The following is a 17,245-nucleotide window of genomic DNA, read 5'->3' as shown; positions in this document are numbered from 1 at the left end:
ATTTGTTTTCCAAAATTCGTTTCTAGTCTGTTTCATCAACTTCCACTTATATAAATCCATTCTATCTACTCAAAATTCATGCTCATTACTTAGTAATTCATCCTAAAAGCAATGAATATTACCAGATTCACAATAACACTCTTATTCGTGCAAGTTCTAACACTTGACCATTAAATCATTTGCAACATCCATTAACATAAGATATCATAAAAACATAAGTGCCCCTTACATGGTCGTGCATCCAAATTTCATACATGGTAAATTCTCATACATAATTACTTGACTTAAGCAAAAGACAAAAATAACTTTGGCATACTTATGGGTGTTACATTTTTACCCCCTTAAAAGAATTTCATCCTCGAAATTCACTCGAACAAATGTAGGAACCTTTGTCTTATGTCCTGTTCCACCTCCCAAGTGGCTTCTTTGACTTGATGATTCCTCCATTGTACTTTAACTAGTGGTATCTACTTATTTCTGAGCTACTTCACCTATTTATCTAATATCTGAATCGGGCATTCCTCATAAACCAGATTATTTGTGAGCTCCAAATCTTCCACTGATAACACATGAGTCAAGTCACTAATGTACTTATGACCAACACATGAAACACATTATGAATTTGATCCATGCGTATTGGCAATCCAAGTTGGTAGGTAACCTTACCCACATGCTCCAAAATCTAAAACAGTCCCGCAAATGTTGGAACTAGCTTACCTTTCTATCTGAATCTTATTACATGATTGTAGGGGGCAACTTTGACAAAAACTTTATTACCCATGTCAAACTCTAAGTCTTACCTTCTCTGATTGACATGACTTTTCTAGCGATCTTGGGTTTATTTCATCCTCTCTATAACTAATCTCACATGCTTAATCATTTTTGAGGTCATCTCTAGGCCCAAAGCTTGTACCAAGACATTTTTCTCACCTATCTCATCCCAATAAAATGGTGATATTCATTTTCTCTTATAAATTACCTCTTATAGAGCCATTCAGATGGTTGTTTGATAGTTGTTATTATAAGCAAACTCTATAAGTAGCAAGATATCCAACCAATTCTCTTTCTGATCTAAGCAGCATGCTCTTAATATATCCTTAATCACTTAGTTCACTTTCTTAGTTTACCTGTCAGTTTGAGGATAATAAGCAGTACTTAACCTTGAGACAAATCTTATGTCCTTGTCTTACACATCATCTTGGGTACCTCATAAAGCTTTACTATCTCTTTGAAGTATACCTAACCCAATTGATAGGTATTTGTGTTGTCATTCATAGGGATAAAATGTATCAACTTGGTCAATCTATCCATAATGACCCATAAGACATTATAACCTCCTTTGGCCCTCAGTAAACCAATCACAAAATCCATCAAAATGTGCTCCCATTTCCCTTCAAGAATACTCAGTGGCTATAACAAGCTCAATGGCTTCTGATGCTCAGTCTTAACCTGTTAACACACTAACACTTGGCAATAAAATATGCTATATCTTTCTTCATACCAGACCACTAGAAAGATTTCCTCAATTCTTGATTCATATTAACACTCCCAAGGTAGGCGATGTAATATGAATTATAAGCCTCCACCAGAATCTTATTCTTTAACTCAGCCATGTCAAGAACACAAACTCTACTCTTGAATCTCAAAACATTATTAACAACACTAAAGTCTAACTCAACTCCCCTAGTAACTTTTTGTCTCATCTAAATACACTAATCATCTAATAACTATGCCATACAAATCTTATCAAATAGAGTTGACTAAATCTTTAATCTAGCTAATAATTCAAAAATCAACTCTATTTGATTTTTCTCTATTTCCCACTTTAACTCTCAGCAAGTTGTAATATGAGATAATATTGCCTTTTTACCGGTAGTGTCAGTTACCAAGTTAGCCTTTCCCTGGTGGTACTTGTATCATAGTCATAATCTTTGACCAATTATAACCACATCCTTTCTCATATTTAATTTTTTTTTAGGTAAAGTAGTATTTTAAACTCTTATGATTATGTGGATATTGCACTTGATTCCATATAATCTCATACCACTTGAGCTATTGGGAAGCATAAGCAATCACCTTCACTCTTTGCATCAACATAGCTCTTAATCCTTAAAGAAAGGCATCTATTTATAAATCATAATTTTCACCCTTGGTTAGAAAAGCTTAAACTAGTGTCAAAGTCAATATCTTTTTTAGCTCTTGAAAACTTCTCTTATAGGCATCTGACCATCTAAAAGAAACATTGTTATGAGTCAACTCAATCAATAGTTGGGCTAACTTAGCAAAGCCCTCTATGAACCATCTATAATACCCTACTAATCCTAGGAAACTCTATATCTCTTTAGTTGTCTTGGGTTTCTACAATTCCAACACTGTTTTTATCCTACTCAGGTTTACTAAGATACTATCAACTAACATAACATGTCCTAAAAAAACCACATAATCTAACCAAAACTCACATTCAAAAAACTTTCATACAACTGCTTGTCTCTCTGTCTCGATAACACAAACCACAAGTGTTGTTCATATTCCTCCCAAGTTTTGGAATATATTAAAATGTCATCAATAAATACCACCAAAAATTTATGGAGGCAATCTTGGAATACCTTGTTTATTAGATCCATAAAGATTGTTTGGGCATTAGTTAACCCAAATAGCATATAACAAACTTGTAGTGCCCATATCTTATCCTGACGACAACCTTTGTAATATCCCTCTCCACAACTCAGACTTAATGATACTAAGATCTCAAGTCAATTTTAGAAAACACTAAGGCACATTTTAGTTGATCGAACAAATTGTCAATCTTCAGTAGTAGGCATTTGTTCTTGAATGTCACTTTATTTAGCTCTTCATAGTCAATGCACATGTACATCGACTGATCCTTCTTTTTCATAAAAAGGATTAGTGCACCCCAAGGTAAATAACTAGGTCAGATGAAACCATTATCTAGAAGCTTATGAAGTTGTTTTTTTAATTCCTAGAGTTCAGTTGGGGTCATGTGGTAAGAGGCTTTAGAAATATCCTTACCACGCACACATGAACTAAAGTTATATGCTTTAGAAATAGGTGTTGTCTCAGGAACTAACTTGATACTAAACTCAATTTTTCTCTCAAGTTCCACCCTTGGTAAATTGTTTAGAAATACATCTGGAAACTCAGACACAAAAAGAGTATGATGTAAACTCGAGACTGATTCATTCACTTTACTCATAGTGTATGTCAAATATCTCATATATCCCTTACCCAGTATTTTCCTTGCTTTCACACAACTACTCATCGTGCTTATCACAAGACCCTCACTAAATATAAACTCCTCCCCATTATCACGAAGAAACCAAACTGTCTTTTTCCTACAGTCAATCTTAGCTCCATAATGACTCAAAATATTCATACTCAAGATGATGTCAAAATCAAGCATCTCAAACATAATTAAGTCTACTATTAGCTCTCAATATCTTAGAAATACGGATTTAGCCAACAACATCTAATTGCTCATTATTTAGTCTCCATAAGGCATCTTGATGCTAATGTTAGTCGTAGTATTAGGCTTTAACTCTAGCCTATAACACCTCACCAAAAGAGACATGCACAACTTTACTATTTGAAAACTTTAATGCATGATAATAATTCTAAAACGTGCAAAAGGCAAAATAATAATAATAATGGTTTTATAAATAAATACTCATAAAATGATAAGTGTCTAAAAATAGTAGCAATAAAAATAAAAATAACTGCATGTTTGATAAAAAGCTAAAATGTCAAAAACACCCCCTCCTCGTGTAGTTGCTTGTTGGACCATTGGATTCATCGTTTGCCCTACTACTTACCTTTACCTGTAAAACAAATGAAAAGAAATGCATGAGTAAAACTTTGTAAATGAAGACTTTGTGGCATCTCTCATTATTAAAATAACTAGCGATAAAACTTATACTTCATTCTTAAGCTAAATAGGGTCACACTATGACACCTCGGTGCCCTAGCATAGATCTTCCACAAAATCTAAGAAGACCTAAGCTGGAAACGACATATTTGATGCCTTGGTGAAAGTTATTATTTTGTCTTGTACATATGTCAAATGACCTATTAGGCTAACTGACTAGGACACCTTGATCACATAGGTAAATCTATGATAGTGGTATCTTCCTTTACCACATAAGCTAATCAGAACTTTTGAATAACCATTCAGAGATGGCCTTTACCTTAGGTAACTATGTGGTGCATTCTATTGATTACATGAGGAAATATCTAAAAGTTATATTCTTACCATGCACACTTAAACTAAACTAGGTGGCTAAATACCTTGGCATAGAGTACGTGATGTATCACATGGGTATTTGACCCTATCACTTTCACGATTATTATCACTTATGTACATAGTTGATGACTATCTAAATGTTTAGCACTAGCCTTAAGGTTGTTGACTTTTGACCTAGATTCAACTTGGTATGATCTTATGCCATCGTCCATATAGTCAAGCACCTAAACTATGCCTTTCTTGAACTCTTTATCCTTTTATGGCTTTTTATTCTTCTTGCTTAAGCCTCCCCTTCCATACATACAACCTAAGGGGTACAATCATCCTTTGTCTTTGTCTAGGGTTACATAGGTATCTTATTTTTTATCTATGTTTATGTGTCTTCTAACCCATGTACATAGGCATAAGGCACTTATCACACAGTCATGCTTAGAACAAGTGCATACAAGGAGTTAACCTAGATACAACCCTATGCATAAAGATCCATGTATACTACCACACGTCTTCTACTACACATCACTTACTTTTGGAAAGCTATACACAGACGTTGCCTACTTTAACTTATCAGTCTAATATCTAAACTAGACGCTCCTTATAGACCAAATCATTCTTTAACTCAATATCCATAAGACTTAGCACATAGGTGGGGTCATTGATATACTTGTGTAAAAGGATACATAAAACACATTATGAATGCCATCTATGAATATTAGTAGTACAAGCCGGTAGGCAACCTTACCTATATGCTTCAATATCTCAAAGGATACTATAAATCTCGATGCTAACTTGCCTTTTATGTCAAATCTCATAACATGTCTATAGGGGGCTACTTTGATTAACACCTTATCAACTACCTGGAACTCAAGATCATGTCTCTTTTGATCTGTATAACTTTTTTAGCAATCTTGGGCTTGTTTCATCCTCAATCATCCTCTAGGTTAGCTTAGGTCTTAATGATTTACTATGGCATCTCTCTTTCTTATCTCATCTTAGTGCAACAGTGATTTACATTTCATTCCATACAAAGTCTCATAAAAAGCCATCCTGATGGTTGTCTAATAACTATTATTATAAGCAAACTCCATCAACGATAACATATCTATCCAACTTGCTTTTCTATAAAAGCAATAAGCCCTCAACATATCATAGATCACTTGATTAAGCATCTTAATCTATCTATCGATTTAGGGATGATATGTTCTAATCTCATACATAAGGATTTTTGCATACTCTACCAAAATGCTGAGACAAACCTAGTGTTCCTATCTGATATTATCATCTTATGTGCTCTATGAAGTCTCACAATCGCCTTCATATAGATCTGGCTCAACTGATTTGTATTCATGGTGTCTCTAACTACTATAAAATATGTCAACTTAGTTAACCAGTCAACTATAACCTACAATGCATTATAACCACCTTTGACATTTGGTAATCCAACCACAAAGTCTATCGATATGTGTTTCCAGTTCTACTTAAGAATGTTAAAAGGTTGTAAAATGGCCTCTGATGTTTAGCTTTAACCTGCTAACACACACAACACTTAGCCATGAAGTCTATAATGTCTTTTTTCATTCCTGGCCACCAAAACATCTTCTTAAGATCTTAATAAATTTTTACACTCCTAAGATAGGCAATGTAAATTGAACTGTATGCCTCTAAAAGGACCTTACCTTTTAAGCTCTACTCTTAGGGAACATATATCCTTCTTCAAAACCTCAAGATGTTTTCTACCATACTAAAGTCCATCTTAGCCTTATCAGTCATCTTCTATCTGATCTATAGACATTTCTTATCAGAAGTTAATACTACATAGATCTAATCTAAAAGGGTTAACTAAATTTAGAGACCTATTAACTACCCTATGATTACCTCAATCTGCTAACTCATTAACTCTTACTATAACTTATGGTGAGCGAAAATTTGTGATAAGATAACTTTCCTGCTCAAAGCATCTACAACTATATTGGCTTTATTTAGGTGATAATCTCATAATCATAGTCTTTTACAAATTTCAACCATTCATATTCAGTTCTTTTTAGGTGAAGAAATACTTGAGGCTTTTGTGATCTTATATATGTTACTCCTTACCCTATATAGGTAATGTCGCCATATTTTTAGTGCAAACACTATAGTTGCTAACTCAAGGTCGTGAGTGAGATATTTGGTCTTATATTCTTTTAACTAATAGGAAACATAAGTTATCACCTTCCCTTTCTACATTAATACTGCTCCCAAACCTTGATGTGAGGTATTTGTGCATAAATCATATTCCTCACCCTTTTTTGGCAAGGTAAGGCAAAGATAGGAGTTAAGATCAATCTCTTTTTCAATTCCTAAAAACTCTATTCACAAGCCTTTGACCATCTAAAAGGAACCTCTCTATATGTCAACCATATAAAAGGTCTAGCCAACTTGGTGAATCTATCTTAGAGAACACTAAAGCACTATTAAGCTAATCAAACAAACATCAATCCTCGAGAGTGGGTACTTATTCTTTAGGGTTGTCTTGTTTAACTCTCTATAGTCAATACACATCTTTAATAATCCATCTCTTTTCTTTACGAAGAAGATTGGTGCACCCTATGGTGAGTGTTATGAATCCATATCCAGTAGCTTTTATAACTATTTCTTTAACTCTTGTAATTTGGTAGGGTTATTCTATATAAGGCTTTAAAAATTAGTGTTATGTCTAGGGCTAACTCGAGGCTGAACTGCTAACCTTAAAAGGCTATCAGGGAATACATCTGAAATTTTTTGCACTACTCGAGTATCTTTTATGTCTGAAACTATCTGTATTGATTTTTGAACCATATATACTAAATATGTCATACACCTTATACTCAACATCTTCTTAACTTTGACGTTGTTGATTATTATGTTGAGGATTTGACCCTTTCTAAATGTAAACTACTCACAATTATCCATATTGAATCTAACTTTCTTCTTTCTATTGTCTATTTCTACTCTATATCTTCCTAGGAAGTCCATGCCAAGTATTACATCGAAATCTAGCATGTCTATGATTATCAAGTCTATGGTAATCTTACAACCTCTTAAAAAAATTGTCTCTTCTAACTGCATTAAATTGTTCTGAACCTAGTCCTCATCTAAGATCTTTATTTTGATCTGAGGGAAAGTTGAAGGCTCCAATCCTAATCTCTTAATTATACCTCTAGCAATAAAATAATGCATAACACTAGTCAATTAAGCATATAAAGAACAAGTATGAAACAATAACTGACCTGTCACAACTATAGGGCTAACATTTGTCTATACCTAAGTAGTTGCGAATACTCAGACCTGTCCTTTAGCAATAAAATAATATCTCAAGCACACATAATATCTCAAGTAGATGTACCATTATTTAAATGAAAGTTTTAATAATACTTACAATGGTTGGCATGCGGGATCGGTCAATGACACATAAGGGGTTATCAAGGTAATAATACACATTTAAAACATTTTTGAGTTTCCAAAACCATGTTTTGATACGAAAAATGTAACACCCTACTCCAGACATGCACCCCTATATGGAATATGTATTCAACAAGGCATATCTAACTAAAACTTCACATGTAGATAATTAATGCCAAATATGGTTTATTGATGAAAATCCCAATATCCTAAAAGTATATTAATGATTACATGAAAATCAAACATATAAATCCAAAAAGGTATCTTCTCACCTTAAAGTGCATTGACAAAAATGAAAAATAACGAAATACATAAAATGTCCAGCTATACTAAAACGATGAAATCACCTCTTACCCTTATATGCTACTGTGAGCCGACCCACTGCCACCTCACTACTCTATAACTCTACTTGCAAAACCACAAGAACAAAATATGTGAGTGGAATACACTCAGTAAATAAACAATCTCATAGATCCATATATTTGTAAATTCCAATATCAAATTATGTAATGTTTTGTGTTCATCATTTTTGTGTTAGTATGAATGTTTATCCAACATTCTCGATGTCCATCCAAAATATCATGACACCTAGTGCTTAAATCCATATTAGTGGTGTTGTCCCGGATAATTAAATCCCTATAGTGTATATTGGCATCCTAGACACTCAATGAAAGTATAAAACACCCAGATGTCAATCATAAAGTGCACCTATTGCACATGTTAGTTAGGCTTAAGGTTATGGATACCATATCATGAGGCAATGAGACCCAGGCCTTTACTACAACCATACACGCATTCTAGATGCTTCAGCCCTGTTGTCGGTACTAATTCATCTAAAGGTATTAGTGTCACACAAACTTGTCCTAATGTTTTCACTACCATACTGCACATAGGTTGGTGGTTTTAAATATGTACTACATCATTTTTGGGTTTTAACTTAGAACCACTTTGGTCAGGGTCTATGATGTCGTCCACATATTCGGGCATACCCATATTGGCCTTTGTTAGAGTCTTGTATCTTTTTTCATCAAAATCTACTCTTATACAGTAGAATGGTCAGTTCTAAACTCATATGTTCATTTTGGAACTCTATAAATTCTTCACTAACTCTTTATACTTTTGTTCTCAATTTTCTCAAATGTACACGAGTATGTATCCTTTACATATGGGTGTATATACCTTCAATCCACATGACTTGAAACCTAGGCACACAAGTGAGTATCTTTGAGGCAAGGCACATGACCATATGTCTTATACCACATAGGCATATATCTGTTCCTAATTCCATACTCCTATGGCTTCAATTAACAAGGGAAGGATTTTTCCCCAAAAGCACACAAGTGTGTGTCATTTATTTTCTAGAATTCATTACTAGTTTGTTTCATTAACTTCCATTCATAAAAATCCATTCCATCTACCCATAATTCATGCTCATTACTTAGCAATTCATCTTAAAAGTAATGTATATTACCATATTCATGATAACACTCTCACTTACGCAAGCTCTAACAAAACATAAGTGTCAATTCCACTAATTTTCCACATTCTACTTCATAAGCTAATAAAATATTAATTAAGGAAGTGCAATACCAAGGCATACTCAAGTCCCCAATTATGCAACAAAGGTATTCTTTTATCTATAGCAAACAATCACAACAATAAATCTACTTTGAAACTACTTGTTCAATTTAGAGATAATTAACATATTTGAATATCAATTTGCACCTCATATTCATATAAACATAAACAAATTCATATCTCAATGTTCCATATCATCCATGAATAAAAGGAAACCTCACATTGAACAACACATACAAGTGTACATATATAAACTTATAATTTCGTTTGTTCGACTCAATATAGTATCATGCTACAAATTTCAAAATACAATACTTCATAAAAAGTCTATACAAATTGGAAAATAGGTGTAGATAACTATGATAATTATGATGTGAATATATATATGAAAAAATTGAATTTAAATTTGTAGTACCTAGATTTACAAGTTATATTAAGTTTATTGCAACACTTCTGTATCCATGTGTAGCACAAACACAAATAGAAGAAATTCAGGTGAAGAGGCTGTTAAGGCACTTGATTGAACTCATGGTGTTCATGAGAAGGAAAGAAACAGAGGGAATGGTGGATAGGTTTTCACTCTATATATGTTGTGTTTTTTACGCAAAAAGTTTATGCCTTATTTATATGTGTAAGTGTCTGAGCATAGCTAGAATTCCAAGTACACATGACACCGTCAATAGACATGCATTTGCATGGTTGGCACCATCTCCACTAAGTGCATAACTAGCACCAATCCATTCGCAGTCTCTCTCTCTTAGCTCTGAACACCAAGGTTGTTAACAAATAATCTACTCATCTCAGTTTGATTCAACTTCTTTATGCATATGACACATAAGCTCTCTATTAAGCGAACAATGTTTAGATTCAGGGTGAATCCAAACACTGTCTAAGATGGCTTATAGCAAAGTATCTTGTCCACTAAGATGATAAAGTGTCAGCATACATCTCTTAAGCATTTACTGCTAAAAAATTGATGCATAGTTAACTTTTATTTGTGGCTTAGGTTAGTTAAATGTGTCCTAATATTTAGTTAATAGGTATTGTTAGTGGATTAAATTTATCATAATCTTTAGCTTAATGGGTGTTGTTAGTGGGTTGAATTTATTTTAATATTTAATTTAATGGTATTGTTAATGGGTGTAGTTAATAGCCACTAAATCATAAAATAGCGTTTTTTTCTCATTTGTTTGCCTATATATATGTGTCTTGTTAATAGATTTTATAATGAATTGAAGCTACATTTTTTTTCTCTATCTCTTGTTCTTAGTTCATTTCCTTTACTTACAAATTGTATGATAAAATTCATGAGATACTATCTTTGTTCTGAATTCTCTTTATCTGCTTATATTTCATTACTTTATTCTAACACTTATGGTATCAAAGCCAGGTTTCGATTAGAGTAGGCATATTGTGTGATTGAGATTATTGCTGAAATAAGTAAAAAGCCTTGTATTCATCATGTCTAATAGTATGAATACTTTAAATGTTCCTCAAACATTGGTGCTTATCTTCAATGGAGAAGATTATGCTTTTTGGAGCATTAAGATGAAAACGTTTTTCATTGCCCAAGAGTTGTGGGATCTTGTAGAAAATAAGGATACAGAATCTAATAAACCTGAAAAGGAGGTAGAGATAAGAGAATGATAGAAGAAGAATGAGAAGGCATTGCTCATATTGCAACAAGTAGTGATAGACTCAAATTTCCCTCTTATTTCTACTGGGACAAAAGCAAATGAAGCTTGGACTATTCTGCATAAAGAGTTCCATGGAGATAATAAGGTAATTATTGTGAAACTCTAAACTTTTTGTAGAGAATTTGTGTATGAAAATTAGTGAGTCGGTTCAAGATTATATTGGTAGAGTTTCTATCATTGTCAATCAAATGAAAACTTACGGGGAACAGATTAAAGATCAAACAATAGTAGAAGAAGTTTTGAGAAAAGTTTACTTTCTAAATTTAATTATGTTGTTACTACTATTAACGAGTCAAAAAATATTTTTACCCATTCTCTTAATAAGATGATAGGTTCACTCTTAGTACATGAAGAGAGCATGAACAAGTTTGAAAAGAAAAGCATAAAGTAAGCCTTTCAGACAAAAATAAAGATTTCTAGCAAGGATAAAAAATAAAATGATACTGATTTTATTGGCAAAGATAGAAGAAAAGATATAGGTGGCTATCGAGGTCATGGTAGAGGTCAAGAAAGATTATATTTAAGTCACTAAGAAATTGAAAATAGTGATAAAGGCAATCAGAGGCCAAGTTATAAAGGTAAGAAATGTTATTTTTGCAAGAAAATAGGGCACATAAAGGTAAACTATTAGAGAAAGGCAAAATAACAAGCAAATTTTGTTGAAGAAAAAAAAATGAAGGTAACCTATTTCTGACTTATATAATCCAAAAGAGATTAACTATGATCTTTGATTTCTAGATAGTAAAAGTCTTTTTCAAAACATTGATAAATCGGTGAAGTTATAAGTTCGCTTTGGAAATGACAAGCAAGTGCAAGTTGAAGGCAAAAATAACAGTGGTAGTGAAAACTAAGTCAGGTATTGAAAGGTTGATTCATGATGTTTACTAAATTCCTAGCTTGGCACATAATTTACTTAGTGGGGGCAATTGGTACAAAAGGGATATTCAATTTTGTTTCACAATAGTGCATGTAAAATCAAGAGTGAAAAATTTGATGCTTCTGTTGTTAAAATTCTTATGGCTAAAAATAAAATGTTCCCTCTTGAAATTTCATGTTTGGATGATTGCACACTTGTTGTTAGTATTAAAAATGACTCATGGTTATGACATTTAAGATATGGGCATTTGTATTTTAATAAGTTAAAGCTATTGAGTCAGAAAAAAATGGTTCATGGGTTACCTTTTATTTTTTTTCAGAATGATGTTTAAAAAGGTTGTATTTATGAAAACCAGCATAGACAACCATTTCTAATTAGGAAAGCATGAAAAGCAAAAGAACCTTTAGAATTGGTGCATGCAAATATTTGTGGGCTAATAAACATCTCATCCTTGAACAAAAGTATATATTTTGTTATTTATTGATGATTTTACTTGGATGAGTTGGGTGTTTTTCCTTGTCCAAAAATCAAAAGCATTGGGGAAGTTTCAGGAATTCAAGGCTTTCACAGAAAAAGAATCTGGTTATTAATTAAAAACTCTTTGGATCGATAAGGGAGGAAAATTTTTATCTGATAAGTTTTCATCATTTTGCAAGCAAAATAAGATTAAGAGGCAACTAACTGTGAGAAGAACACCAAAGCAAAATAGAGTCATTGAAAGGAAGAATCAAACAGTAGTGGAGATGACAAGGAGTATATTGAATAAGAAAAAGCTTTCAAATGATTTTTGGGTTGAAGCAATTACTACATCAGTTTATCTTTTCAATATCCCACCAACAAAAGCAGTATGTAATAGAACTCCTTATGAAGCGTGGTAGAACTGCAAACCTAATGTAAGTGCTTTGAAGATTTTTGGGTGTATTGCTTATGCCATGTTTGCTACTAATGATTGAATGAAGATGGATAAAAAGAGTGAGAAGTGCATTTTTGTCGGGTTTAGTGATGAAACAAAAGGATATCAGTTGTATAATCCTATTACTAAAAATCTAATCATTTGAAGAGATGTTATTTTTTATAAGAATAGTTTTTAGGAATGGAATGCAGAAAAAATCCAGCACCTTTCATGTAAAGAAAATAAGTCAAACGGGTTACAAGATTAAGAGAATGAAGTGACATAAGAAGATTCTCCTACACCTAATTCTCCAAGGTTATTGTCGTACACTTTTCTAACTTTTCAACCATCAAGAATGACTACTAGAAGCATGTCTAAGGTTCTTTAAAGAAAGGTAAAACCTTGGGAAAATATTTATAACTCTAATACATTTGCTTTTTTATTGACAGAACTCATGACTTTTGATGAAACTTATGGAGAGGATTATTGGGAGATAGCTATAAAAGAGGAATTGGCTTCCATTAAAAAAAAAATAACACTTAAGAGCTAATTGATATGCCAAAAGGAAAAGAAGCAATTGATGTGAAGTGATATACAGAGTGAAGTATCTTACAGATGGAAGTGTGTAAAAACATAAGGCAAGGTTGGTGGCTAAAAGATATGTGCAAAAGTATGGTAAAGATTTCTTTGAAACCTTTTCTCCTATTGCTAGATTTGAGACTATAAGATTGATATTAGCATTAGTAGCTCATACGAAGTGGAATTTATTTCAATTTGATGTGAAATCTGCCTTTTTGAACGATTACTTGGCTAAAGATGTTTATGTTGAGTAGCCAGAAGGTTTTGTTCTTAAAGGCAAAGAAGATAAGGTATAAAAGCTCAAGAAGGCCCTTTATGGACTCAAGCAAGCACTATGAGCATAGTATGGTAGACTTGATTCTTATTTAAGTGACAATAGTTTTCATCATAGTAGTAGCGAACCCACTTTGTATATGAAGGAAAAAAGAGATGATATTCTCATTGTTTGTGTTTATGTGGATGACATTATTTACTTTAGTTCTTCTGAAATTCTTATTAGGGAATTCAAGAAGAATATAACTAATAAGTTTGAAATGTTAGACTTGGGGTTGTTGCATTATTTTCTTGGGTTGCAAATTTGCCAAACTGATTATGGTATTTTTGTTTCACAAAAAAAATATGCTATAGATTTGTTAAAGAAGTTTAATATGCAGAATTGTAAGATGTCTTCTACTCCAATGAACATAAATGAGAAGTTGATAATGGATGATAGAACCTCAAGGTCCAATGAGAAGTATTTTAGAAGTTTGGTTAGGGGACTGATGTATTTAACTCATACCCATCCAGATATCATGTTTCCAATTAGTTTAGTCTTAAGGTTTATGTATAATCCCTCTTTACATCACCTTGGGGCAATAAAGTGAATTGCTTGCTATATTCAGGCTATAAGCAATTTTAGAATTTGGTACAAACTAGTTCCTAACTTTAAACTATTTGGTTTCCTAACAGTGATTGGGTAGGTTTTGTAAATGATATAAAGAGTACAAGTGGCTTTATTTTCAATTTTGGCTCAAAAGTTGTGTCATAGAGCTTAAAGAAGCAAGCAAGCATAGTATTATCATCTTCAAAAGCTAAGTATATTGCTATAACCTCAGTTGCTTGTCAAGCAACTTTGATGTAGAGGATTATGGAAAATTTACACCAAGCTCAAGCAAAAGCTACAAGCAACAATCTCAATGACTAAGAACCCAATGTTTCATGGAAGAACAAAGCACATTGAGCTTCATCATCACTTTATTCAAGATGTTGTGGCAGAAGGGTTGATTGTGATGAAGTACTGTTCAACAAATGATCAAATGGCTGATAGTTTTACTAAGGAACTTGGTTACTCCAAATTTGTAGAGTTTCGATCATCACTTGGAGTTGTTGACTTTGCATCAACGGGGGATATTAAAAAATTGATAAAAAGTTAACTTTTATTTGTGGTTTGGGTTAGTTAAATGTGTCATAATATTTAATTTAATGGGTATTGTTAGTGGATTAAATTTATCTTAGTCTTTAGGTTAATGGGTGTTATTAATGGGTTGAATTTATTTTAATATTTAATTTAATGGTATTGTTAGTGGGTGTAGTTAATAACCATTAAATCATAATGTAGCATTTTTTTCTCATTTGTTTGCCTATATATATGTGTTTTGTTGATAGATTTAATAGTGAATTGAAGCTAAATTTTTTTGCTTTGTTTCTTGTTCTTAGTTCATTTCTTTTACCTACAAATTGTGTGATAAAATTCTTGAGATACTATTTTTGTTCTGAATTCTCTTCATCTGCCCATAATCCACTACTTTATTCCAACATTTACAACTCTAAAGTTACGTGCAATTCAATCATTTTGTTAATCAATATTTTTCGAGGTTGAGACATAGAAGTGTGTCTGTCTAAATGGTTGAACTGATACACCTCAATAACTAACTCAAATTAGGCTATAACATTATCCCGTTGTGGCTACATATTCAAACAACTGTGGATGTCATTTAGTATTCTCATGTTAGATATCTTCTTTTGTGCTCTAAAGTAATAATTCTTTTATGAATCAACCATAGTCTCCATATAACTCATGATATGGTCGATTGCTACTTTTATAGTTACCTCAATTATGATGGCACGTTAGATAATGTCAAACCACACCAATCCTTACATGAGATGATCTGATGACCTCAAGTCAAAAAATCACATGCACCTGTGATGTCCAGAGGATTTATTCCATAGACAGCAAAACACCCATTCATATGGATATCCTTTGGTCGGGTCAGTCCAATGAACAATTTTACAACATACAACCATGTGCTACACCAATTTGTCTACAACAGCTTCAACACATGAGAACTGCTACCACTATTAGTGTGGTCACTCAACACCATGATAATCCGCTCATTATTGCATATGCTCTTATTCATTGCAATGTTAGGTTTACAGACATTGCTACAATGGCCATTTAATACGTACATAGGGTTCTCACAATCGTCTGATCCCTTCATCATAATTCCACTATTATAAAGGTATGTTATTCATATTATCATATAAATAAATAACATATGAATTGAATAACAATAAATCTTTTTTAATAATTATTAAAATATAAAATTACATTCACAAATAGGAAATATGATTGGCTCTAGGGCATCTACCTTAACATTATAAATATGAGAGATTGTTAAGGTAATGTCATAAAGCCAATCAATTTGCAATTTGTAATGATGTAATTTATTTATTTATTAGTAAAGGTATTTTATTATTCGTGCATCTTAGTGTTTCGTATAATATATTTGAATGAATAATATGTCCTTAAAATAATGGAATCATAATGAGGGGATTAGATGACTAATTGTGAGAACCTTATGCACACATTAGATCATTATTCTAAAAACATTTGTAATCTTGATATTACTATGACTAAGGGCACTTGACAGGATTATCATAGTATTGAGCAATTCCACCAAGAAGTGGTGATAGTTCTCACATGTTAAAGTTATTAACTGAGAACTTAATACAACACATGGATGCACATTATAGTCATGTTCATTAGACAGACTTAACAAAAGGATTTCCAAATGGATGGAATAAATCCTCTAACTCATGGTTATACGTGGTCCTTAGACTTAAGGTCACTAGACAGTCTTGTACAAGAATTTGCATGGTTTGATGTTATCCAATGTGCCATCGTAATTAGGATAACCATATAGGTAGTGATTAGCCATATCGAGATCTATATAAAGGTTATAGAGGATTAATAAAGGATTTGTCACTCATAGAGCATATGAGATGATATCTTATATGAGAATATTGAAAAACAATATAACCACTCAAATATGCAGGCACAATAGGGTTAGATTAAAGCCTTATCAAGATGAATATCCGTTCATGTAACACCTCTCTCTGGACCCCTACCCTACCTAAAAGGACATGTCAACTTAAAACTTCTTATACACACGGAACAAAGTAATAGATGCAAGTATCAAATTTGCTTGTAGCTTTTGCTAGTAGCAAAAGCTACAAGCAACAATCTCAATGACTAAGAACCCAATGTTTCATGGAAGAACAAAGCACATTGAGCTTCATCATCACTTTATTCAAGATGTTGTGGCAGAAGGGTTGATTGTGATGAAGTACTGTTCAACAAATGATCAAATGGCTGATAGTTTTACTAAAGAACTTGGTTACTCCAAATTTGTAGAGTTTCGATCATCACTTGGAGTTGTTGACTTTGCATCAACGGGGGATATTAAAAAATTGATGCAAAGTTAACTTTTATTTGTGGTTTGGGTTAGTTAAATGTGTCATAATATTTAATTTAATGGGTATTGTTAGTGGATTAAATTTATCTTAGTCTTTAGGTTAATGGGTGTTATTAATGGGTTGAATTTATTTTAATATTTAATTTAATGGTATTGTTAGTGGGTGTAGTTAATAACCATTAAATCATAATGTAGCATTTTTTTCTCATTTGT

The 17,245-nt window shown here is 32.6% G+C and overlaps 1 protein-coding gene across 1 annotated transcript in view; it reads left to right on the top strand.

Annotated features, from left to right (window-relative positions):
- Nucleotides 1-14,710, top strand: part of LOC123228802 — a 48,753-nt gene extending 34,043 nt beyond the window's left edge. Inside the window, exon 2 of the mRNA XM_044654248.1 lies at nt 14,419-14,710. Coding sequence (XP_044510183.1) covers nt 14,419-14,710 — 292 coding nt within the window. The remainder of the gene's footprint in view (nt 1-14,418) is intronic.
- Nucleotides 14,711-17,245: the final 2,535 nt, after the last annotated feature.

The sequence above is a fragment of the Mangifera indica genome, chromosome 11 (assembly GCF_011075055.1).
Source record: "Mangifera indica cultivar Alphonso chromosome 11, CATAS_Mindica_2.1, whole genome shotgun sequence".
Taxonomy (NCBI): domain Eukaryota; kingdom Viridiplantae; phylum Streptophyta; class Magnoliopsida; order Sapindales; family Anacardiaceae; genus Mangifera; species Mangifera indica.
The sequence above is the reverse complement of the archived record's forward strand: the minus strand, read 5'-3'. Positions and strand labels throughout refer to the sequence as shown.